General features: G+C 39.2%; 1 protein-coding gene across 4 annotated transcripts in view; it reads right to left on the reverse strand.

Annotated features, from left to right (window-relative positions):
- Positions 1-26,780, reverse strand: part of ATP13A5 (ATPase 13A5) — a 95,944-nt gene that overhangs the window by 4,489 nt on the left and 64,675 nt on the right. For 3 of the 4 annotated variants that reach the window (XM_036875248.2, XM_057501225.1, XM_036875247.2), the window contains 8 exons: positions 25,745-25,787; positions 23,767-23,876; positions 20,348-20,444; positions 18,228-18,300; positions 10,438-10,612; positions 7,943-8,145; positions 3,041-3,129; positions 719-799 (listed from right to left, as the gene is read on the reverse strand). In XM_036875248.2, the coding sequence (XP_036731143.2) occupies positions 719-799; positions 3,041-3,129; positions 7,943-8,145; positions 10,438-10,612; positions 18,228-18,300; positions 20,348-20,444; positions 23,767-23,876; positions 25,745-25,787 (871 nt within the window). The remainder of the gene's footprint in view (positions 1-718; positions 800-3,040; positions 3,130-7,942; positions 8,146-10,437; positions 10,613-18,227; positions 18,301-20,347; positions 20,445-23,766; positions 23,877-25,744; positions 25,788-26,780) is intronic. The other variant, XR_005022671.2, reaches the window with a different exon arrangement.

Genomic DNA, 26,780 nt, shown 5'->3' on the forward strand with positions numbered 1-26,780 from the left:
CTCCTTTTGGGTTATTTGAAAAAACATGTAGTCTCAAAAATGGAATTCCTTAGAGAGTATGGGGATTTTTATGCTCATTGTATACAAGGAAATATTTGTGTGTGTATGATTTAATTAGGTTGATCCCTTTTCCCAAGGAACTTACAGTACACGAATCTTTTACTTTTTAAACTGTCACTTAAAAAATTGAGTACTCAAGCTTCCAATGAGTAGGTAAAGTCATTTAGTGACACTGAGTAGAAGAAAAATACTATAGGGGAAGACCTTCAAGGGTGAGAACTCACTAGAATGAGCAATGGCTTCCCTTCTCTCTTAATTAAGGATACCCTCCTCAAGACAGTTCTTCACTCTAAAAGGTCTTACTGAATTTTAGAGCTGGAAGGACACCTGGCCTGGTCTCTACTAGATTATTGAGAATACTAGAAAAGTACAATACAGTGACTTCATATGAGGCAAAGTAAGAGTTAATTTGATGTTTTCTTTCTATGCTACAGAGCTGAGAGCATTTGAATGCAGCCTTCAAAGAATTTTAAATAATTCTCTGAGGAATTTCTACCAAAGAGAACATGTACAGCTTATACAAACTCTTAATCACTATCACTTTGGAGGACAAAAGTGATTTTGTTCATCTAAAAAAATGAGCACCTGTTGAGAATGAGATCCCTTATTTGTTTATCTCCCCAGAAAAGTAAAAAGAGCCATACATAAATTACTTTACCTCTACAAAGAAGGCCACACAGAACTGGATGAGGGCTGCCACCAAAATTGAAACCCTCCATGATGTTATGGTTGGGATGAACTGTTAAAAAAGAAATACCACCTTTATATTTTGCATACCTTACCCTCTGAAAAAAGCACATATTATTAAGTTTAGATAATTGTGATAGCTCTCTGAGCTTGGAGAGTATGCATAACTGTCTCCACACATGAGAAGGCCAGTACCTTGCCCAAGGATTCATAGCCAATAAATAAATGGCAGAGTCAGGACTCAAAGGAGAACTGACCGCCCCTTGACCTGTGCTCCTTCCACTGCCTGACAACAGACATTGAACAAATGTGCCCGAAGTCGCAGACATGAGGCACAGCAGTTCACAGCCTGTGTATCTCTCTTCATTTTTATCTTTTCAAATAAAGTGTATAAGATTAAATCATTCATCTAATAATATTGTTACTTCTAATTCTCCCAAAGAGAAATCTGCTTTGAGTTCATTCTTTCAGTAAAATTGACATATGAGTAAAACATAAGGGGGACAGAGGTTCCAGTTTATTTTAACTGGAACTGGTAAACTTTTTCGGAACAAATGTTCACAACCCTAAATCTAGTGACTTGATGAAAGTTGAATCCATTCACCTTTTACATCTCCTTTTACAGATTAAAGGGTACATACTGACCCCCAAATACACTTAGTTAATTGTTGTGAGTGCAACTGCATCCCATCCCATGGCTGCATCCACAGGAACTCACCCGGCTCCCAAGGGTAGACTGTGGATGACCAGGTAGGGGACTGAGCTGCCTTTAGACTAAAACCACAGACCCTCCAGGGTGTCCAGTGTCTACACCCTATTCTGATATGGGTTATTTCAAAGTAACACTTTTTTTCTCCCAAGTGGAGACAGCCTTTCTCAGGGTTGTGAAACCCAGCACACCAGGTGCATGGTCGGAGAAGGCTGTGAGATGCGGCAGTGGGGCAGATTATAGTGGAGGACCTGGTCCTTTGCCTCCCTGCCGCCCTGATCTGGGAAGTCTCTTCTCCGTCCCTTGGCCTGGAAGGCACTTGTCACAAGCTTTGGAATTATTTGCTTATGTGACGGCCTTTCCTCCTAGCTGCTGAACCACTTGAGAACAGTGAGCACATCTTCCTCCTGTTTGCAACCCCAGGGCCAAGCACACTCTGGAGCTTCATAATATTTCGTAAGTGACTGAGTGGCTTAGGTTTCCATTCCGTAACTGCTTATCTCTCCACAGCTCTCTGCTCTTACACCCTTCCTGCCATCATCTAATTAATCTGTCTTAAGTTCCCTGCTGAAAAAGCTGCTCAGATACCTTCCATGACTTCTGTTGCCCTCTACCTAAGAGTCCAGACCTCCCTGGCTGCCTCCATCCACCCGCACTTCCCTCACACTCCATAGCATGCTGCCTTGGTCTTGGGCAATCCTCCAGGTGTTCTGTGAATAAGACTTGCTTTTGTTTTTCATCTCTACCACCCCACATTCTTGTGTATTTTCAAGACAAAAGAGATGCTTTCAGGCCTCACTGCTTGTGCTTGAGCAATTCTCTGCCTTGGAAATATCCCTCCCTCCTCTGTAGCCAAATCTAGCTTATCCTTCTGGACCCGGGTCAAGTTACACCTCCCCTGTGAAACCCGTATGCTGGCCACAGGCCCTGCGAGCACCACTCTTTCCTGCGCTCCTCCTGTTTCCCACCGCGCCTTCTTCAAGCCCTGACGCCATCATTTCGCTTGCGTACGGCTCATGCATGCACAGAACCATAGATTGGAAGTAAGGAGTCAATCCTTCTCTTTTGTACTTTTCTCTCACAATGCTAGGTCCAAGAATGAGTTTAATAGCCTCTTATAAATTTAATTTTAACACTGAATTAAATGATCACCAAAAGAAAACTTTCTACATTTAATGTCTGACAGAACATGATTGGCCTGTAAGTCTACTTTTTCTTACTCTTCACAACTACATCATAGAAAGTTTCTACAATGCGTTTAAAAAACTAAATTTGAAGAATTACTTATTGTATTAATATGTTAATTTCATTGTATTAGATCACATGGCAGAAGGAAGTATCCAAGCATAACATTTCAGGTGTGAACAGGAAAAATGTACCCAATTGATAATACTATCAATTTGGAAACAGAGGCTAACATAGGTGAGATCCAGATATGTTATCTGCTCTTCTAGTAAATGAGAATAGCCTCATAATATCCAGTGGTCAGCGAGAATATGGTAATAACTGACCTGCAAATTATATGCAAATATGGCCCCATTGCACACGTGAGTCACATGAGACATGCACATGAATGCCACTTACCTCCATCCCATGGTATATATCTTGAAAGTCAGAAAACAGAATGAAAATGGTGAGGCCCAAGGCAGATATGAGCAGAAATGAGAATATATCTGAAGAAACACCAAGAATTATTTTTAGATGTTAAAGGAATGTTTCATATAATTTGGCATACTTTGCAGAATCAATTATCACTGTTGGGCAAATAACGGAAACATCTTCAGATGTTTTGATATATCCTCATATGTTTTAAAATATGTTCTAATGCTTACAAGACAAAGGTGTTATCTTAAACTTTTTCCTTGAATGGCTGGCTGTAGAAAGCTCCTAATCAAATGTATTATAGTAAACTCCATAAAGGAGTTACCCAACTGAGGAATCCTGGGGCTGGGACACCCTGCAGTGACCAGCCCTTGTAAATGGCCACCAGAGAGGGCCTGATGCCTTATCACCAGGTCTGAATTATGCATAAATGGATAGACAGTCAGTCCCTTGGCAGTACTTCGTGCTTCTTCATTGCTTGGAGAATAAAGTCCAAGGATCTTTAACTGACATTCAAGGGCTTCCACAATCTGGTTCCCATCAGCCTTTCTAAACTGATCTCTGATTATTCTTCTTTATGTGCACAGGAGCCTTTGGTCACATCTTGTGTAGATGATTTTCTTTCTGTATTGGCAAGTTCCAATTTTTCTTAAAAAGCGCAGGTAAAATACCACTTCCTCTTTAAAGGCTCCCCAATCCTCCCTACACAGTTTTATTTCAGATGGTGTAGATCAGGCTCTGCTATGCATGATCTTCATTAAGTAATAACTAGACTGTAACCACTTGAAAGCAACTTTGTATCTGCTTCTCTGGGACTCTGAATTGCAAGAGTTAAGAGAGAAACTAGCAGCATCTGAGGCTTCTTTCTCTCCCACCTGTCCAAGCTGCTTGCTTTGGGAGCTAAACTCCCTGGAGTGAAACTGCTAACATCACTGTTTGTATCCCTCCAACCTCATCCACTCCTGTGTCCATCAGACTTTTAGGCACTTTGTAGATGGTGCCTTACAGATGCTTTGTGGTAAGATTAGCATCTTCAGGCCAAAATGATACTATTTCATTGGTGTATAAATGATTCTAATAATCATCAAATTTTGTAAACGAACAAAGTAGGTTTCTTCTTATGTTCTCTGTACCTCATTTATTAGAATGTTTTTGGTCTATCAGTCCTCAACTCCGTATAGGTCTATACCAACCAGAAATTGGCAGCTTTATAGCAGGCCGTATTTTTGGAAGCCACCAGACCTCTATTTCCACCCTTGCACACTACACCCACCCTTCCATTTATCAAGCCTCAATTAAATATACAACCAGATGTAGCACCTCCCAGTAGAATACTCAGGCTTGCTTGGGAGGGATGTGAAGCAGACAGAAGAAAAGTGAGAGGCTGTGTTTTCCAAAATAAAGCAATCTGAGCAGCTTGGTAATAAGAAGACCCCAGGAAATGCTGTGTGGATTTTTCTGTTATTTCATTGTTTCCAAGTCCCAGGGACCAGATTCTGGGAAGAAGAAGATGCCCTAAATGTCTATCCAAATGAAGGTATGGTATTTGCAAGCACCAGGCTGAGCACTGTGCACATACCCTCAGACCAATGGTCTGAAAAGCAAGTCAGGCTAGTGCACAAATGAGCAGAGCAAAATTACAAGGCCCTTCTCTTAATTCAGTTTGATTGGAAAATGCAGTGAAGAACTGAAGTGAGTGTTGCCTTCCTTGGCTAGTTGCTATCAATGAGGGAACTTGGAAGAATGATGCTCTGTTTGCACAGGTGATTTGGAAAACAAGTCCTGGACCAGCTGTTACAAAGATCTTTTCAGATAAGCAAAGTGTTAGTGAAGAGAGCTTGTGAATGATTGCTAAAACTGGTTTAATATAGTAAATGAACATTTCCAAATTAGGGATAGGAATGAGACCTACTTTTCTAAAATCTATGACTTATTTAGAAAATCAGAGATCAGAGTTTCTGCCATGTGATATACAAAACGGTAGTAAATTCTTCAAAGCAGAAATTTTATTGCTAGTTTCTCTGATGATGACAATAAAACTAGAAATCTAGAAATTATTAATCAAATTTAAGTGAAAAATCTCTCCAAATATACCAATTAAAAATAAAATTTAAAAAAATCTGTTGGGCAAAAGGAAATCAAGCTCGTTTGTAAGCTATTGAGAAGAAGAGTAGTAGGAGAATGAAAACAAAACCTCTTCTCACTTGAAAATTAAGAATCACTATTCTGAAAACTAGTGGGTCAAAGAGGATATTAAGTCACAATTAGAGACATATGAAAATGTAGAGTGTAACTCAAACTACAGTTCTTGGTCTTGAGTGCTTTTTCTAATTTCACAAGAATAAAAGAAAATACATAAATTATAAAATCAATTAAAACATTAAAATTTTTTTCAAAGAGTAAGACAAGAGAAAAAGAATGGAAAAGCAAAAATTAACAAATTAGAAAATAAAAAGCATATGGAATTATTAAATGTAAGAGCTAGTTCTTTAAAGAAAACAAGGAAGAATACATTTCTGGTGAAAATAAGCATACAGAAAAATAATTAGGGTGAGAAGAAGATAAAATAATCATAGAAGGCATTAAAAATTATTTTAAAATACCACTCCACATCCTATGCTAAGGCTTGATAACCTCAAAGAAGTGAAATTTTATGGGCAAAAAAATAATTATTTTAAAAAACAGTTTAAAAATTGGAGAAACTAAATCCATTCTTAAAAAAATAATTCTTTCAAAGGAAGGATTTGGAATCAGATGATATTACTGGGTATTTGTAAATTGTCATGGAAAGATTATTTATAGCTAAAAAACATTTTTCAGAGAAAAGAAAAACAAGCTTTCAAGTCTGAAACTCAAACATAACAAAACACTACATAAAAAACTTAGGAGCAATTTAAAAAAAACATAAATTCAATTCAATGAAAGTATAATCCACAAAAAATATATAATCTACAAAGTACACAAATAAGTAAGGTTTGCTGAAGAATATGAAGATGATTTAATAATGAGTTTATTAAAATAGTATGTTCTATTGAGAGGTCAAAGGAGGAAAAAAAAGTAGGTAATGGGAAGGCATTTGATGAGATACATTGCCAATTCTTGACATATTCTTGATTTACTGGAAAAAGGAGTATTTTTTTACATAATGTAACCTACTTTGAACCAATTTTCAAAATCATATTAACAAGTAAAAACTGCTAGAAGTATTTTTATTAAAGAGTAGAACTCTCTGCTGTTACTATAATTATTTAACATTGTCCTGGAGATCCTAAGACAGAAAATACAAGTAAGTATTTTAACTATTGGAAAGGAAGAATGAGCATTATTACTTGCAGATGATAATAATCATCTTTCTAGAACACTCAAGAATCAAGGGTTAAGAGTAAAGTTCAGAAAGGGTTCTGAATAAAAAATAAATGTAAATACTATAAGTTTATTAATATAATATGTTCTTTTGATGGATCAAAGGAGAAAAAAAAGTAGGTGATAGGAAGGCATTTGATGAAATACATCACCCATTCTTGACATACTCTTGATTTACTGGAAATCACATGTATTAGTGATAACCAGTTAGGAAATACAATGGGAAAAAAAACATTCACAATATAAAAAATATAAAACACAGAGGATTTGCTTCTTAAATAAATATGCAGGATCTATATGGAGAAAAGTACACAAATTTACCAAGAGACACAGAGGAAAGCATGAATAAATGGAGAGATATGACACACTCTTAAATGCTAAAACTAAATTGTATAAATGAATAAATTTTTCCCAAAGTATCAAAATTTCAAAGGGCATTTTATAAAGCCTGACAGTTTAGGCTAGAGCTTATCTGGAAGAAGAAACAAGAAAGAAAATTAAGGAAAATTTGAAAAATGAAGAGTAATGAGGATACAATAATCTTACTATTTATTGAAACTTACTACAAAACTATAATTTTTATAATATGGTGGTATATCAAGAATGGACTAGCATATAATAAAAAAGAAAAGATAGTATAGAGATAAATTAATTCTATATATAAATTAATATATAAGTGTACAAAAACTGTATATAAATATAACAAAAACACATATAATATAAATTACATATATAAGAAAACTATAAACACTGTATATGTGAATATAGGTACTATAAAGGTGGCATTACATTCAGCTGAGGAATAAATGACTAAAAGGAATATTAAGTAATAAAATCTTCTGGGAAAACTAGTGACTAGTTTGATAAACTAGTTTGATCTCCACCTCAAATTTATGCCAAAATTAGCATTATATTGAAAAGGATTAAAAGAAACTAAAAAAAAACTAAGTAAGTGATAATCTATCTGATTTTGTGATGCCAAAACACTCTGTGCATAAAGGCAATGGGAAAAAAATCACAAAGGAATAAACAGTTCATACAAATAGATAAGAAGAGCTATGACAGCAACTCCACAGGAAAAAAATGGGATTAAAAATATAAATAGACAATTCAGAGAAGAAATAGCTAATAAGATGAAAATATGTTCAAAAGAAACATCTAGAATGATTAAAGTTCCTTGCTCAATGTTATAAAGCTCTTAAGAGATCAAGTTGTCTTTGAATCGGGTAGAAAGACTTTTACAAAATATCTTGAACATATGTATGTGCTTAAAATCATTCTTGATGACTCCAGTAGGATGGGACTCATGTGACCATTTGGTAATATATGTGAATCTCTACAAATGAGTAGAGTTTTGCCCATGGGCTCTATCATCTATTAAAATTATCATGCAGTACTCAATTTTAGAGTAATGCAATTGTTTCCTTCCCAGCCAATCACTTCACTAGTGAGTTGCAACCCAGGAGAGGAGAGGAGTAGCAACAAATAATCAAAAAGAAAAATTTAACTTCATATACTTACAGTTTGTGTAGATGGGTTTTCGAAATGGCTTTCCCTTAGAAAAGATGAAAGCTACTGTGATACAGTTGATGGTGGTGATGGGCCACAGGGTGGTACTCTCAAAACTTAAAATTGAACCAGGAATCAGAGTTGCATTTCCAGTCCAGTTTCTTTCCACACTCACATTTGTGGAGAAATTACTTTGGTTGTCCAGAAAGCACTCACTAGAAAATAATCACCAGCATTTATGGGACTTTTTATTCTATTTTTAGTGAGCTAGTAAGAAAAAAATAGCTAATCATTGCCAAGGGACCTCAGCTTTTAAACTGTTCCACTCAGTAAATTCCAAGACATATTTTGTTCCTTTTACAATGACAAAGCAGAAATAACTTCAGAGGGAGACAAGATTGTTCTTAGTCCAGCACTCCATTTGGAATAACTGATCTGTCTTGAAAGGGCTAGGATGGCAATTTTCTATGGAAGGCCTTTCAATTCAGAGTAAATCAACTCGTGTGTGTGTGTGTGTGTGTGTGTGTGTGTGTGTGTGTGTGTGTGTGTGGTGTTTGCTCGGTGGACTAGTGTAAGCCTCCTAATATGGGTCCTGAGTTGGAATCTGCTCACTCTAGTCCATTCTCCTCAACACAACCAATGGTTCCCCCTGAGCATCTGAACATGACACGTCTTGCTTATGAGAGCCTGTACTCTCTTTTGCTAATAAATTAAAGTCAAACTTCTCAGGCAGGACCCAGTCTTCACTCACTAGTCTCACTCTGCCTTGCTAGCCTTATCTTTTGTCAGTCTTCCCATGTGCTTTATACCCCAAACATTTAGGAATATCCCCTGTTGCCGAATATCACAATTTGTACCCCTTTGGGGCAGTCATGTTATTCTCTCTAACATCACTCTATCTGAAACGTCTTTATGTTTCTGGTGAGCATAACTGGTGCCCCTCGCTCTTCCCTCTAGATGCATTTATCTCACTGTTCTGCAATTATTCATTTACATATTTTTTATTTTCCACACATGGGATGAAAGTTCCTTGAATGTGAATTTTTTTTTTGTAAACTTATATTTACAACAAACCCTTGGAACCTAGTACAGCAGTACCACATAATATTTGCTGTGAAAAGTATTTTAGATTTCTCAGTCCAAATTGATTTGCAATGCTTATTTTTTTCAATAATCAAAACCACAAATTTGTTTCCATTCACTTTTTTGTTCAGCTTGGAACTTTTTACTATTAATAATGATATATAAAATCCATTTTCTGGTTGTGAACTCAAATGCAAGACTTAAGTCTTATTATCCTCAGCACCATAGGGTTCCAAATGTACTCTGCATATATGAGATGTTTAGTTAAAGTTCATTGAATATATTAATGACAAACAATCAGTAGTCACAAAGCATCCTTGCACAAACAGGAAAGTTGAGGAGCCATACTACTCAGCTAGTTAGGCACAGAGGCAGGACTACCCATTAATCACCCTTTGGCTACACCATGTTGTCTCCTAGATTCAGTAAGAACTTTACTTCTCTGAATACATGTACTCCAATTTGGAAAACAAATCTGGTTTAGAAACAAAAGTGAATTTCATATTCCAAGTAATAATTGACTTTCTGAATTTGGGATCTAAATGACAATCTTAGACATCATTTGGTACTTTTCAATCTGTCTTTCTCTGATACCTGGGGCTCTGGTGCCTTCAGGATCACAGTGATAGGTGGATGGAGGGTTTGTACAACCCCAATTTCAAAGGAGCAGCTCTTTTCCTGCATTTCATTTTGGAAATTTTTCAAAAACCCCAGGCTTTGTCAAAAAAAAAAAAGTTTGAACATCAATGGTATAAGGTCGCCTCACTTACCCTTAATTTATAGTTAAAGAAGTTAAAGTCTGGGGAGGTAAAGAGACTTGCTCTAAGTCTGAATTCAAACCTAAGTCTAGGGTTGAATTCAGAACAATGATACCATCGACTAACATTTTAATATTAACTTTCATTTGTAAAACCCAAACTAATTTAAGCAAATGTCTCTTGCAAATCAGGAGCTGGCTGACTACAGCCTGCAGGCCAAATCTGACTCACCACCTGTTTTGTAAATAAAGCTTTAATTGGAAGATAGTAACACCCACTTGTTTGCATATTGACTATGTCTGCTTTTTCACTAGGAAGCTGTGATGAACAATCGCAACAGAGACCATCTAAGCCTAAGATATTTACTATCTGGCCCTCTGCCAGAAATGTAACTACTAAGGAATGAATCCTTTCACTCAGTCAACCAGTTGTTAGATCTACACATCATAACCAATGTGAAGATTTTTCCCATCTACTCTACATGGCTCACCCCAGGATTCCACCACCCATTTACTGTGTTCTGTCTCATCACTGGTGTTTTGCAGTGTGGGGATAGAACTTCTGTTAATTGTAACTTTAGGGTGTATGTTGAAACCAAGTTGCAGAATGTCATTGGATACTCATTTTATCACCTTCAGAAAGGAAAACCAAGAAATTGAATTTTACCTGTATCTGTAGACTTCACAATACCAGGGCTGCTGCTTCACATAGAAAAATGCACAGATCTGCACAATGCAGGTGAAACAGGTATTCAAAAATACTGAGAGCAGCAATGGGGGAGAGAGGAGCTGTCCTGCTGGTCGGTATGGAGCCAGCTTTGGGTAAGCATGAGTTGAACTCACTGAAAGAAAAATACGTTTTTCCATTACAATTTTATTGCTGAGAATAAACATTGAGATGCATATTATCTTGAGTCTTGCATTAGGGTTCAGATTTAGCAAACATGAATTGAGTGTTTACATCAAGGTAAGCACATTGTCTGGTTGCATACCCAATGCTACTGGCCTTTGCCTACTCCATGTTTTGTTTCCACCATCTGTAAGTCTGGGGAGAGGAAATCCTGGGCAAAATACCTCTAAAAACTGAAATCAGTCAAAGGGAGAAATAAAGTTTAAAACTCGTTTATTGCTTACAAACTCCAGTCTGGGCTTTCTCTCTTTCCTGCTCCAGCAGAAGCAAAACCAGCCCTCCCTCTCACCTCTCAGGTACAGATAAGCCCTCTGTTGCCCAGGTAATTACCCACTGATATGGAGATGAACTTCTCTCCAACCGTGAGGAATGATGCAAATACACTAAAGCCACACTTCTTTCCACCTCTGAATGCTTATTGATATGCAAATGTACTAAAGCCAGGTGAGATATTCTGGAATTGTTACAATTTTACCCACATCATCCAAAATGAAAACTAATGGATTCAAAAATTTTGTAATTAACACATTTACCACATTGCATAGTGCAAATATTTTCTCCACAACCAGACTGACCAGGAATTGTTGTAAAAGAGGAAGATGTCCTTCCACATGGATAAGCAGTACTGTTACCTCTCAGCAATGGTAAGGAAGTGGAGGATTGGGATGAGGGAACTAAGGTGAGAAATCTTCATATGCTGGGAATTTTTTTTTAAGCATTCTATTATTCATTCAACCAACATTCTCTGAACACTTCATTGTATCAAGATAGATTCTAGAGGTATGTTCTGTTCTTTTCTGGATAAGTGTGTAGTTGGAGAACTGCTAGAGCAGATTAGAATGGTTAGGAAAAAGAACTCATTAAAAAAATTTTGCTTTGAGCTGAGTATGTCAAAATATATTTTTGATCCTAGGATTTAATTTTAAGGGATTGACAATGGGCAGAGATTAAATAGAACAACTACCAACAAAATATGACTACATCCTTCTTAGAAGCCATAAATTCTAACAAGCTGATGAAAAATGAATGTACTTCTTAGGGCAGAGCAAGAAAGAAGCATGGAGAAATCAGGAATTAGATACATAATGTTTAAAGGTTGACATCATAGGCGTGTTCCAGTTCTTGTCTTTGGGTCTGTCACCCTTTCCCTTTTTATAGCTTATTACTGTTTTCTTTGATGTAAGGAAGAAAGCAGGGTGTTTATGCTTAGGTTTGTGTTCATGCATGTAGGAGCAGGTGTGGAGTGCATGTCCAATTTAGGATAATAAAACTCTGAAGGAGATCTTTGGTTTGTTCAGTATGTGTTCTGGGGTAATCATAGGAACTCTCTTGTCCTTTACTTTCTCATGTAGAAGATGAATGTGTTGGAATGTCTAAATGGTCTCCAAAGGCTCTTTCAACTCATTTATTCTATAGCTCTATGACACTCTAAGGGCTTACCTTTACCAATTTAATCATATTTCTCCAGGACAGTGTTGGGCTTGAGGTTGCAGGGTATGCAGAGATGAGAAGGATATCTCATCTGTCCTCAGTGAGCTTGAAGTCCAATGAAAGGCACAAGATGGGTTGTGTAATAATGAATCTTAACTCTTAATGGGTTGTGTAATAATGGGGACAAAGGCTGGCCTTTGTCCCCAGATCCTGGGATGTATCCTCTAAATCCTGGGATGTATCCTCTAAATCCTTGGGGTTTCCTGAGTTGATAGGATTGTCTTTGTTATTCATGGTGAGCCCTGATAGTTTGTGTTAACAGGGTGACTGATGGCGGGGCCTGAAGAGAGTCTGTGCTAAGGGATGACACAGGATGGGGACTGGCCTAACCAGAAAGACCAACTGCGTGATTAGAGGGTTGGGGCTTTATGCCACGTGATATCCACCTAACCTTCAGGGATAGTGGGGGCTTTATGCCACGTGATATCCACCCCGACCTTCAGGGATAGTGGGGAGCTCAACATAATGGCCAATGATTCAATCATGTCTATGTAACAAAACCCAAATAAAAACTCCAACACACCACAGTGTTGCACAGCTGAGCTTCCCTGTCTGGCAATACTCTGCATATTGTTCCACCCTGAAGTGCCAGCTGGGTGAGGCAGATTGACTCCCCGGGGAGATGACAATGAAGTGTTATGTCTGGGACCTGCCTAGACCTTGCCTTATGTGTCTCTCCCTTTGGCAGGTTCTGATCTGTATTCTTTTGCTATAATAAAACTGTAATTATATGTATATCACTTTCCTGAGTTCTGCCAGTTGTTGATGTGACTTACTGAAGCTGAGGGGGTAGTGAGAATCCCAAATTTGTAGCCAGCTAGTAGAAGTGTGGGTGGCTTGGGGACCCCCAAACTTACAGCTGGTGTCTGAAATGAGGGCAGTCTTGTGAAGGCTATGCCCTTAACCTGTGAAGTTTGTGGACTCCGGGAAGTTAGTATGAGAAGTCACTGCATGGCACACAAGGAGGGGGCACACTTGTGGACTGTGGTCAGTACTAAGGAGGATGCAAGGAGACTGTGGTCAGGGGCTACAGAAGGCAGACGCTGCAGGGCTTGGAGTCCAAGGAAGAATGTGGCCAGAAGGTTCATAAAGAGGCAGTGGGGGGTGGAGAGACGTGTAACAGCGTCTCTGCATCTGGCTTCTCTCTGGTCTTCTTTTTCTTAGATGCTCTCTAGTTTCTGGCTTTTCTTTTACACAGGGATTGCTGTCGATTGAATCATTGGCCTCCTTGTGGTAGAGTGTACTTTACTAACCTGTAATTTTGGATTCACTGTGTAATTTTCTCTGGACAAAGAAATGTGAGCAGAGGGTTGAGGCCTGCTTGCACAGCTGGGCTTGCTCTCTGGTCTGCTTTCTGTGATCCACAATGAGAACATGCCTGGGTCTGTCCATTCGGCCTGGCCCCAAAATGAAAAACTAGGATAGACCTGAATCAAACCAATCAAGGCCAACTGATCTCTATCCTAAAGCAGAAGGGCCTGGCTGAGCCACCTACAGCAGGTGAATAACAGTCAAGCTACAGAGCAATGAGTGGTATTGTCAGCCACTCAGTCTGCGGGCTGGTTCATTATTATGCAGTGTTACATGGGTATAGAGTCCTCACACAAATTATGTTTAAGCTTTTCCATATTAGAAAGTCCTAATATTTTTTAACAGGGAATCTGTTTACTTGCTACAAATAAAAATAAAAATAATGACTATCATTTTAGGGTTCCTACTAGGTTCTGGAGACTATGCTAAGTGTTTTATAAATGTTATCTTTGTTTAAGCAGCAATGCAAAATAGATATTTAATTTCTTATTTTACAGGTGAAGAAACTGAGGTCAGAGAAGTAGAATCCCTTATTTAAAACCCCACAGTTAGTGGGTGATAGGGGGTGATGTAGACTCAAGTCTCTTTGATGGTAAAGCCCTTTGTTCTCTGCTCTGATCCATGCCCATTGCAGGGGCATGGATCTCATGAATTACAAAGGGTAAAATGAAGAGCCCTGAAATACAAACTTTGACAGCAGTATTGTTTTTTAGCATCCAGAAGAACCTTTCAGAATTGTTCAGGTTCCCATAAAATGATGATATATGTTATCAGGTGTGTGCAGAGGAATGAAAAGTTGTGAAGTGTTATATTTTACTCGAAATTAATCATTCCCTCCTCTGAGTTTCTATAGCACGTTACTCATATCGCTGTTACATAGTGAAGGTGTCTTGCATTAAATCTAGTTGTTTACACATGCACTGAGCAGACTGTGAGCTCCCTGAGGGAAGAAATTCTGTGTCATTCCACCTTCTGTCTCTTCCCCATCCTAGCACAGGGCCTACTTTATGGGAAGACTTAGCACTTTCAAATTCTATTCTCAAAGGATAGTTTTTAATTGTTCAGCATTACTTGGCTATAGTGTAGGTGTGATTCTCCTAAATAGTTGGTGCACTTTATATTATGGACATTTCAAGTCATGTAAGTGAAATTTCAGGAGGTCCATGAACCACCTAAAGTACCTGCAAGATTTTGAGTGTGCTGTGTGAGAGTTTTAAGGGGAAAGATGCATATCTTCCATCAGATTCTCTAAGGGAACCAAGACCCACTAAAGGTTGGGAGAACTTGGAGCACTAATGGAATTGATGTAAGACATGTATTTATATAATGGGAGAATTCCCTCTTACAGCCTCCATCTCTGAACTCTGCTTTCTCCCCTGTGCTGGAGAAGTTGATGTAAATGCTGAATAACAGAACCACCTTTCATTCACTGCAGAGACTGGCTTAGAGGTGGACACCTTACCCAATTTAGGTCAATAAATTTTTTTTCCAAAAGATTTGCAAATGAGACACTGAGAGGCTAATTAGCTGTGGGAAAATAAGTAGAAAGGTTATGGAGATTCAATAACAGAGTCACCATTTTGGGTCATTTACAAGGTGAATGAGCAGTAGAAGTCAGAGGCAAATAGTAAGACTGGAAGGAAGAAAGGCAAGCTGTTCCCTTGGAAGTAAAGCAAGCAACCTCAATTTTTTACCCTCTGGTGTTGTAGTCCTCCTCAGGCCCAGGTACTTCTGAGCTTCCGTTCTCAGATATTTTTGAGAGTTATATTCTTAAATATTCCCCTTCCTCTATGTTCTTGATCTAATTTGAGTGGGTTTTGTTGAAGAGGAGAGAGATGTAGCTAGAATAAATTCTTTTTAAGATGGCTTCTATGCCTATTAGGATCAAGTTGGACTTCAAGATACACGTTTTCTTCATGGACTTGCCTGACTTCATCTTACTTTTCTCCTTCATTTTCCCCTTAATATGTTATATCTTGTCTTATACCTGCCTTTGTATGTTGCCTTAAAATCTTGTGGGAACAAGGCAGGATGTGCATAGATAGGCAAGTAAATAAATGATTTAAACACATGGTGGTATTGTCTTGGCCCGTAGCAACTCAGGCTTAAGGTAAAAGCCTCTAACCTGGGAACCTGGAAATGCAGGTGCCTTCGTGAGAGTGACTCTCCGTGGACAGGCCGCTCGCCGGCGCCTCCTAATGTCTGCAGCCCGTCCGTGGTTCTCAGTCCGCTAGTCAGGGCTCTGTCTCATCCCACTCACCTTTCCAAATTTTACCTCCTGCTCTTTCTTTTCGTATATACTACCCATCGGTCAGTTGAAAAACTCATGCTCTGTATTTATCAGCTCTTTCTTGTTCATGCTGCTTCCTACTACCAGGTATGTCCTTCTTTTACTGGCAGATATTTGAAATCTATCTACCTTTCCTATTGTGGTGGAAATGTCACATCTGCCATGAAGCAGAAGCTCCGGGCGGTGGCCTGAGGTAGAGGGCCCCGCAGGAGGAAAGGATCTGTGAGGTGTGCCCCCAGCAAGCCCCCAGAAAGCAGCTGCAAGGCCTCCTGAGCAGTCAGAGGGGGCGTGCACCGCCAGGCCAGGGGTCGTCTAGTCTCCACCCACCCCCAGGGAGTCCTTAGGAAGCATCCCCGAGGTCGCCAATAAGCCCCAGGCAGGCGGCCTGAAGGCGGAAGCCGCCCCCAGAGGGCGCCGACAGGGGAGAGCCACGGTGCCCCGCCTGAGCAAAAGCCCTTGGCTCCCACCGCCCCCCTCGTCCCTGAGGCAGGCAGGGCTGGGGAGCTGGGGGGGGACGCAAGGAGAGCAGAGGCCATGGCCGCCTCTCTGCTGCTTGCCCCAATCCATTGTCAGGCTTGATCTGGGGGAAGAAAAGCTTTGAATCTGAAGGAAACACGAAATGTACACTAACAGGACTTTTACTATCTACACATAAGATCATTTTACTACCTGGAAGGACCAGATAATGATCTGCCTGTGGGATGACTGAGCTTATAGGAATGGGAAAGCAATAGTGCTTGCAAGTAGAGGGTAGAAAATAAACAAAAACAGCTTTTTCCTGACTCTATTTCTCACTTTCACCAGTCTACCCTGAGTCTAGCCCAATTACTGACCCAGCTACATGTATGTTGAATAATAACTGGATAAAGTGCTGCCATTCTGGTAAAACATTATGCTTCTGTTCTGTCACCTTTCTGGACACCCCCCCCCCCCCCCCCCCGGTAACAATGGTCCCAGCTCTCTACTGAGCCCACTCTGAGATGAGAGGCTAAATTTCATAGGGTGACCAACTGGCATGAACTGTGGTGGACAGGCTATTGCCATAGAGAAAAGTAAAGTATGCCCACTACCATGGGAGTCAAATTCACAGCCAATATCATGGGATTATGAGATTAAGTGTAAAAAAGCTCAAAATAACTTTCTCAAGACCATCTAGCACTTCTAAGGCAAGGCTAAAACTACAACCCATGTTTTTGAATTTCTAATCAACCAGTCTATTTCTACACGGTCTAATTCTTCTCAAGGACTCACCGAGTTAGCCAAACATTTCAAAAGAAGCAAAAGGATAGGCTGGCGGCATGCTATCATTCATCCTGCAGTGAGTGCTCACAGTGTGGGATGTGCTCCACACTTCACATGCATTGTTTTATCAGGTCCTCAAAACTCTATGAGGACACTTCATATGATGAAATTACTTATAAATAATTTGCCCAAGGACACAGAGATGAGAAGGGGAGGAGGATGGCCATGGCCTTCCCCTTCAGCTACTGCCTGTTGGCTTACTTCTTGCAATTTCCTGGTGTTCTTTTTTCTTTTTAGCATCATTGACCATGTTCATAAGAAAATCACATAAATTGCTTTAAAATATCCAACATTTTAGAAACAATATCATTGATTCAAAATTATCCAGCCATGTGAATATTAGAAACATGTAGAAAAATATTTTAATGGACTGTGCATAGACAATTCAACCCTAAGAATCCAAATGGCTATTACTTATATCTCCAATGCTGGTAAATTTTGTTATTGGGTTGATACAATAAGTGACTTCAATATCAGTTTCCTGTCTGAAGGTGCTGCATGAAATTCTACAGGTTATTAATATCCTGCATTGCCTGATGTTTTATCTGTTATTTTTCGTAACTCCCATTGTTGAGCAAAGAAAAATAGATGACTGTAGTTCTTTTCCTTTCCTCTGTGTTGAGGCAGTCACCTTTCTCACTTATTAAGAGTTAGTATGAAGCCCTGAGTACTTTGATAGGAAACATTTTATCAGTGTCATCCCAAAGGAAGGAAATGAGCAATAGCTGGTGGAAGCCACACCTTGCTTTTGAGAGCATTCCACTAGAATAAAATTATAGCATTTGTCCTCACATATCAAAGACCTAGCAAAAATCTGCTTTCCCGTCAATGTGAAACATAGCTGAATCATGTCAAGTGACCTTCGGGTTTTAAAGATTTCCCTTTCAAGATTTCTTGTACATTTTTTATGTGCAAGACACAAACCAACAAAGAACTCAGAATATGTTGACAATTTTATGAGACTAAGACCTATCTGCCACAGGACATTTTAATGCCAAGCCTGAGCCTCAACTTACTCCCAACACTACTTTTAAAAAAGTCATAGGTAACGAGGTTTTAGTAGTTAAGGTGTGTCTTTTTCAGAAGCTGTTATATGGACATTTCTAGAATTTCATAGATAAATATATTACAGTTTACTCTGCTAAAAGCTTACTTGTTAAACAGACCATCAGGGTAATGGCTACATCTTGCATGAGATACTGGTAATTCCCAAAGAGTTGTAGTTGCTGAAAAGGAAAGAAAAATAAACATAAGTGTTGCTTCTGCCATTGTAGCACTTTTGCGTTGTCAACACTCTTTCTGAAAGCAGTCAGGAAGCAACTGCTATTTTTCTCTCCTCTTTAGGAAGAAAGTGATTTCCCTAAGATCTTTAGCATCTCACTGGAAACCAGATCACTATTTTTCTCAGCTTTTAACTTAATTCCATATTAACAACAACAGTCAATCAGTTGGGAAAAACACCCTGCTGTTGGCCAAAGTAATTCTGGCAGCTGTAGTCTCAGTCTGGACAGTTGAGTGTTCAAAATAAGGTAGTAAAGCCTGAAGTTTCCACTGAGAACGTCAAACTTAAAATTTGAAGTCAAGGTCTCAAATCATTCAACAGATGTTTCTGTCCATCCTTGTCTGTAGATTGAGAAAGTACAGTTCTCATGGACTCCATTTATTTTTGCAAACTGAACAAGTGCCCTACTCCAAGTGAGACATTACAGACTTCAGTCCAGTACACCCACCTTTCTAATGTTTGTGTAGACAGAGAGCTCCTTTTAAGCTCACATTTATGGAGTTGAAGTATTTAAATAAAAAAATCAACTCATTACTCTCCAGAAACTTGCCTTACAATGCCATTTGCAGCCAGGTCTGTTTACCTGCTTCCTAGCTGTTGACCGAGCACTAAATTATAACCTGGTTCTGTGCACACTGTAGACCTGATTTATGCAAAAGAAAAATATTTCTGGCCTCTTAGAGGGTGAACCCAAGGCCCAGGAGTTCCTGGGTCAAGGTGCTTGGGAGGCTCTCTTATTTAGGTCTAGACTATGAGAGTGAAGGTTTCAGAGTGCATGGTGCATGGTGGCTTCAAGTCCATCCATGAAGACTTGGAAACTGAAGTCCTGTTCTCATACTTTTGAGAGCATGCAAATAGTTCTGCAGGATTCCTCTCCTCCTCCAATTGTTTTTCTGTCCTTCTAACATCTTGTTCTCATATCTTTCCCCCTTACAACGGTCCAAGTACATATACACTGGGTGAGATGGAATATACTTATATATATATATATATAAGTATATATACACAGGGAGAAATTTTCAAAGGCAACTTTAGTTTTCATTCTAGGAGCAATTTTCATAGAACTATGAGGGGCTTTGGAGATCAGCCAGCCTGACTTCCCAGAGGCAGATAAAGGCTTGGCCAATGGCAAGATATAATTTGTTCTTAGTGATTGAGGCAGAACTTGAGTTTAGGTTTCTTGACTTCCCATCCAGTCCTTTTTTTTTTTTTTGGCTATACACCTGGTTACCTTAGCCCTCTGTGTGTGATCCTGGCAAGCAATAGCCCACCAGATGCTGGATCCAGGCTTCCTCTCACTCACCTCTCAAATGTCTCAGGAAACAGTAAAATAATTCCCTCCTTGAAGAGTTCCCTGAGCGTACTGGATCATTTTACTGAAGAGCAAGTTAAGACTAAACTAAAGAATATTGCTTTCAACTTCTGTGTGTTTCTTCCATGCAACAAATTAATTATTAAATGGTTATTTTATCATTTAATTTCAAAAGTCTTTTAATGTTTTTTTAAAAATTCCAAATCCTTTACTAATAACATGTGTATTCTGAGCAGGTTCAGAAGTGAAGCTCCAGGATAGTTTTCCTGGCTTATGAGTCCCTCAAAGTCAAATTCAACAACTCTTCTTCCTTTTCATCTCTTCTTAGCCCTTGGACAAAAATATATTCCACAATTGGAGACTGGTCCATTTCCTGCTGAGTTATATTAGGCTGCTCTGAATCTCTCTTTTTATTCCTAGTGAAGAAATAGAGATTTGAAGAGGTCAAGTGTCTCAGGTTAGAGAAAAACAATACTCCTAGAAAACTGAGCCACAGCTGCTTATTTCTAGTTCTATGTTTCATGCACAGTTATACCAAGTGCTCACGTCTGCAGATACCTATTTTGAGAAATGTCATTTATTTATAAACATTGAATCCTGTGTAGGAGCCATACCCAAAAGAATAAACCAGGAATGTAAATGCAATCAGAACTTGGAAGAAAATTATTTTGGGTCATACCCAATAGAGCAGTGATGTACCAACAAACTGGATTATGCCATACATGGTCAAGTATTTAAATACCCCAAAGGATGAAACCAGAGCAGCTCGGCCTTCTCTGTTTAAGAAAAAAATAAAAATAACTGGTTATGCATAATACACATCACCTGGTCTCTTCTATATTTCAAAAGTTCAAGTTTTAATATTCTGTTGATAAACATTCACTTAATCACTGATTCATCCTCTCTATTATTTATTTAACCACTCATTCATTCATCTGTTCTGTCCTCCACTCATTAGCTCACTCAATGATTCATATACTCACTTCTATTTATCTTATGAGGTACAAGAGTTAAGATAAGACTCATAGAGAGAATAAATTAATCAGGCATAATCCTTATTTTCAACAAGCTTTAAGTGAATTAAGAAGATTAACATGTGCACTATAAACACAATACACTATGATAAGGTACAAAATGTCTGGCACTGACTCGAGTGTGACTCATTACATCTTAACAACACTTACTTCCTGAGAATTGAGTTGTATGTGTTCTAGAGCCCCTCAGAGACATAAAGCTAGAAGACAGGTACTCTCAAATTTTAGGAAGTGTGGATGTGACTCCAGTGTTTGAGATGAAATGGGTTTTCTCAGCTTCAGTGCTCCAAGAAGAACCCAGAGTAACAATCTGGGCTGGTGTGGAAATCCAAAGAGCTAATAAGGGCAGTAAAAACTGCAGGTTTAAAAATATATGTATCTCTCCTTTAAAAAATTCTGTTTGAGCTGTTATTTCTTTAAGTGATGTTGGTTGGGTGATGGTTATGACAGGCCAAAGAAGACAACGTGGGGAACCTGGCAAATAACCTCTTCTTGTCATGTTGAATCCACATGGGAGGCAGCCCACAACCTCGTCATTCCCAGTCCCCAGTGACATGGACACCCACACTGCTCAAAGACTGTCAACATAACAGGGACATGAGAAGCAGAACTTAAAAACTTAACTAATAGCCACTTTGCCTCAGGCAAGATGAGACAGTTCAGTTGGAGATGTTTTCCACCAGGCTGAGAGGCACTGACATTTGTTTTCAACCCAGGGAAGAGCAGAAGATGAGCTGAGAAGGGGCAAGCATGTGAAGCCTGGTTCGTTTTCTGAAACTTTATGATTTTATCCTTTTCAGCTTTTTGTGTGTACATTTCCAGGAAAATGAAGACACCCATATTCAAAAGAAAGTGCAAAAAAATGTTCTAAATAAAGCATGAACAATGTTTGCATGGGTCTTCAAAATTACTGCTATTCCTAATGATTGTGAATTTTAAGCAGCTCACACATTTACTTATGCATTCCAACAAACATTCATTGAATGCTCTGATGTGTCCAGATGAGTGCTAAGCATAATGGTACACAAACCAATAAGGTATAGTCCTGGTGGTAAAAGGCTGGAACTAGAACAATTAGTCAAGGATAAACATGAGAACTTGTGGATCAGAACCTATGAATCTAAAACTTCGCCTTACTGCCCCTCTGGAAGATGTTTTCTCAGGAATAAGCATGCATCAAGGATAGGAAGAGTAAGATGAGCCTGACAGAACTGAATCGTATCTAATTTTTATGAATCTGTGAAATATAAAAGCAAAGAATTTCTACCCTGAAGTCTTACTAAACCATTTGCTACTAGAGACATTTTACATCAGGACTTGTATTTTAAAACAGATACTGTATTCATAAATGCATTGGGCCACATGCATGAGAAAGACCATCTGAAGTTCAAATGCCACTGCCTTTGGATGAATCAAGTAGGCTCTTTACGTAATGCTCCAATAATTTAAACTCCTTCTGCAAAGCCTCTACGCTGGGTGCTCAAGCTTAACCTCCGCAATTCCCATCTGAGAAGCCTTCCAGCCCAGTTGGGCTATTGGGCCCCTGCACTACCCGACTAAAACCCCCTTTCCAACCATGGCTCTCCATCTCCCCTGCCTGGAATTCCCTCCCACCTCCTTTCTGTTCACATACATCCTATCCATCCTTCAAATCGCAACTCCTTTGCTGGAACCTTCCCCCCTGGCTTAAGTTGTCACACCAAACTCTTGGAACAATGACTGTACTGTTTGGACATGAATTTTTTTTAAGCTAGTTTATTGAGTCCTTCTCATGTATCAGGTAGAAGATGCACTGTTTTGTGATTATATACAACTATTTCCTTTATTGGAATGTAAGTCCTCCAGAGAAAGGCTCTGTCTCATTCTTAATACACCACATTTCCAAGCACGATGTTTAAAAAGAGCCCCATGAGCTGTGCTGCTGATGGAAAGCCTGAATCAGGGCGAGGTTCCCGGAGCACGCGTGTTCTGTAGTCCCATGACAAGAACCAAGGTTAGGGTACTAGAGGGTAAGGAAAGGCCTTGGAGAGGTGCTCTGACATGCCAGAAGACAAATCGGGGTGACACAATGCCTGGTTGGCTAGGGGTGATGAAGAGCAAAGAGCTCGAAATGCTTTAAGGCTCTGAGGCTCGATGACAGACTGTAAGGACCAAATGGCCCTCAGAGGCAGGGAACATGGGAGGGAAGTGGAGCTGCTTCAGAGGCAGGGGAGGGGAGGGTGCTCCAGCGTGTGGAAGGACACCCAGTGTGCAAGAAGGTGTGCCGCCAGACAGGCATGGAATTTCAGTCCCAGCCCTTTAGGGGAGTGATTCCTTCCCGTAGCTGCCCATTCAGATGCACAAGGGACATGCCCGAGAACTTCTATGTTTATCTTTTTTGCAAAAACTTCAAGATTTGGTGATGTCTTCCAGACCACGGCTGGGAAAATGGCCCAAAGTTACTCCACAGTGTTACAGGAGAACAACAGGGGAATAAGATTTATGAACAAAATATAAAACCTAATGTTTTATTCTTAATTACATTTAAAATATGAGTAGAAACAAGACCAGAAATGAGAGTGGGTTGGAGGTAAGGGAGCTATATTGGGGGAAAAAACAGTTTTCAATTCCTTCCCCTTTCCTTGATTATAAAATCTTCTATGCAATCATTTTGCATATTCACTCATTTGGAGAGATAGCGCTATTTGGAGAAGCCATCTGACGGAGTGTTCCCTCTGTGTTTCTTCACCCCACCTAAATCCTGAGAGAAAGGTTCTAATAAGCAACCAGCATACAAAAAAAGGATAAAAGCAAGAAATGCAATCAGACTTTAGCATCAACTCTAGCTTTCAGGTGTCCATGTGACATAGCTACTTAACCTGTAAGGCTCAGCAACAGTCACTTTCTGTGTGTTTTTTACCAGCATTCTCAAGAGGCACTGAGGGGCCTCTTAATTGGTGCTCCAACCGCACTTTACCCATAGCTCTGTTGTGGCATTTATTACTTTAAATTACAGTTAAATTAAGTCCAGAGGAAGACAATGAGCCCATGGGTCATGAGGGTGATAGGGGAAGAAGTGGCTTACTTGATGAGATGGGGCACACACTCGATGTTGGCTGTTTTTGAAGTGAAAGGGGAGGCCACAGACGCCTCCTGCTCTGACAGCGAAATGCCCGCATGAGCCATTTTCAAAGCCTGGAATAGAGAATCTCTGTTATTGCCAGGACTCCACAGGCCAGACTCTAGCCATTCAACAACCACGAGGCTGTTCTCCACATTAGAATTTAGAGCACTGCAACCTACCCCTGGGTCTCTGTTTATGCTGTTCCTCTACCTGAAATAACCTCTCGTCCCACCCACAAAGAGGCAATCAACTAAACAATGATCCAGAGGCAGAGGAGTGTGGTGTGCATGTGTGCATGTGCGCATGTGTGTGTGCATATGTGTGTGTGAGTTGTGGATGTGATAAGAAATGGAAGCACTCATTCAAGAAGTTGATTAAAAAGATGACAGCACTGGGCTGGACATTTGTGGGTGTCTTCATTATCATAGTTCTTAACTTAGCAGGTCACCTTCATGAGCAACAGGAAAAGATGTCTAACCCCTGCCTTTTCCTAGGCTGCCTGAGCTGGTCAACCAGCTAGCTGCTGGGATGGAGTATGGGGTACACAGTATCTCACTGGGAACAGGAACCAGACCACACTCATCACAGAATCCTTCTAGGACTTGTGTTGCTTCACTGAAATAAGGGCTAATTCTCATCAAGGCTGAAAAGTATCCAGACAGGGCCCAGAGCACACAGTAGCCAATAATCAGGCCAGCAAGCTCAGATCCTATAAGAATTGTGTGAGCATAAAAGGAGATTTTGTATTTCTGAAAAACTGCGAAGTACCTGGTTACCATGGCCAATACATACTAAATCCATGTTCAATAAATATTAGAATATGTCCTTCCTCCTCTTTTCTCCCTTAGTAGTTTGTATGTCTATTACATGATTCAGGAGCATTCACTTTATGTTAGGGCTAGTTTTATGCTTGATTCTTACCCCACCAGATAATGAACACTTTGGGGGAAGAGGCTACATCCTTTTCAGGACTTAATTTGTTTTTTTCTAAAAGCCACATGTTTAATGGAGTAGATACTCATTCTAGATTTTGAAGAGCAGACTAACCTTCATGAGCTTCTTTCTCATGAAGAATGCAGAAAAATTCATAATAAATCTCTACATATGAATATAGTTTTTCACAGAACTTTGATGGAACTATTTGAGAAGGAATTAAAACAAATAACTAAGTCTTAAGTATCTAAGAAACAGAAAGCATCTGTATCTTTGGAAACAGAAAGCAATCTCTTTACTTCTTGTCCCACAAATTAGCTACTAAAATATTTTCTTATGTACTTCAGTCTTCAAGGTAGGCTATTGCTTCAATCATCTCTCCAAAACTCAGATTATAAAACATGTACTGTTTTCTATTCTCTAGGAGAAGTAATCTGCTGAGAATCATTTAATTTAGGTTTGCTCAGTATATAATAACCAAATACTTTTGTTTATGATTTTACTGAGCATAAGAATTTTTTGGGTAAAGCCAACTTTTAAGAACTAACCCTGAAGTAGAAGTTTGGCAGGGAAAAAAAAATGTTATAGGCACGTAATTCAAAAACTTTATAATCAGTTTCAAACTTTTCCTTCACTAAAACTTTACCAGCTGTGTGACTTTGGGCACAAAAAGAATTTGCCTCCTTGAGACTCATTTGTTTGTGGGTAACATGAGAGATTTAAGCAAGTTCGTCTTACAAAGTCCCTTCTGGGTCTGAAATCTGGGAGTCTAAGTAGCCTGGCCTTGTCTTTATTATGCTAGCAGTTGGCAGAAACAGCTGAACTGCCTCATCTGACTTTACTCCTCTCTGCTTCCAACCCACACTCTGGTAGAGGAGGATATGAAGAGCAAAATGATCAAGTGACTGCTGGCAGAGGGTTAAGGGACAGACCCCAGGGGAGTGTGGAGTCCCTCAAGAAGGATACTAGTGAATTGCCTGTTTTAGTAGAAGTAATTTCTACTCACCCCACAGTCATTAGCTCCATCTCCACACATGCCCACATAATAACTGCAGGGGAAAGGATAAGAAAAATTAATAGCTTAATGCCTCAGTCGAATGATTTTCATCATAACTAACTCACATGCAGAATGTGTGAACACATGTGAAATCAAGCTGAAGGCAAATGACTTGGAGAGAAATATTCCCAGAGGAATAAGGTCACTGTATTATTTAAATTATTTCAATCAATCACATGGAAATGATAGCCATACTGTCAAGGACATCCACAAAGATGATCACACATTTCAGAAGGAGCCCTCTTTAATTATGGTCACCAAGGCCAAGTGTGAGAGTGTGCAACCATTATCATAGCGCTTCCCATACACTCACTACACAGAGCATTGCCTGTTCTGTCTGTGTTTTGGTTGCTGACTGCAACTTCAAGTTTAGAGTTCAGAAGCTAGGATGAGAGGCATTTGGGAAATGGTTTAACAGGTATAACTGGAGATGTACACACATATTCTTGATGAATCTCAGAGTGAAAATGAGATAATGTACTCCCCATCTACACCCGTTTTATGTGCAAACATAATATAAATAAAAGAATAAATATTAGAGCTGTTGCCAAAGAAAAGGAACTTCTGATGCAGAACACACTCTGTCTTCTATTATAAAGAAATAATACAGTATTGATTAATGTAATTATTAGTAAAAGCTCAGTGGCAATTTGCCAAAAACAAGTGGAAAAACAGAATCAACCCAAGGAAACAATGAAATCTCAGAGAATTTCCTTACTGTGGACACATAAGAAACTGTAATTTTTATAGGTCAAAAATGGTCAAATGTAAACAAGTTCATATATTTCAATCTAATATTTGGCTAGTACATATGAAAATCATCCTATAAACATTTGCATGTGCTCATATGAATATCATGACTATGTGCATTTGCTGAAAATAGCTTCCTTTCTTCAGGCTTAAAGTGCATATTTAGAATTTATATCACATAAGGAATCTTACATGTTTTAGTGTTCCCTGAATTCAAAAGAGAATTCAAACAGCC

This window comes from Manis pentadactyla, chromosome 1, assembly GCF_030020395.1.
Source record: "Manis pentadactyla isolate mManPen7 chromosome 1, mManPen7.hap1, whole genome shotgun sequence".
Taxonomy (NCBI): domain Eukaryota; kingdom Metazoa; phylum Chordata; class Mammalia; order Pholidota; family Manidae; genus Manis; species Manis pentadactyla.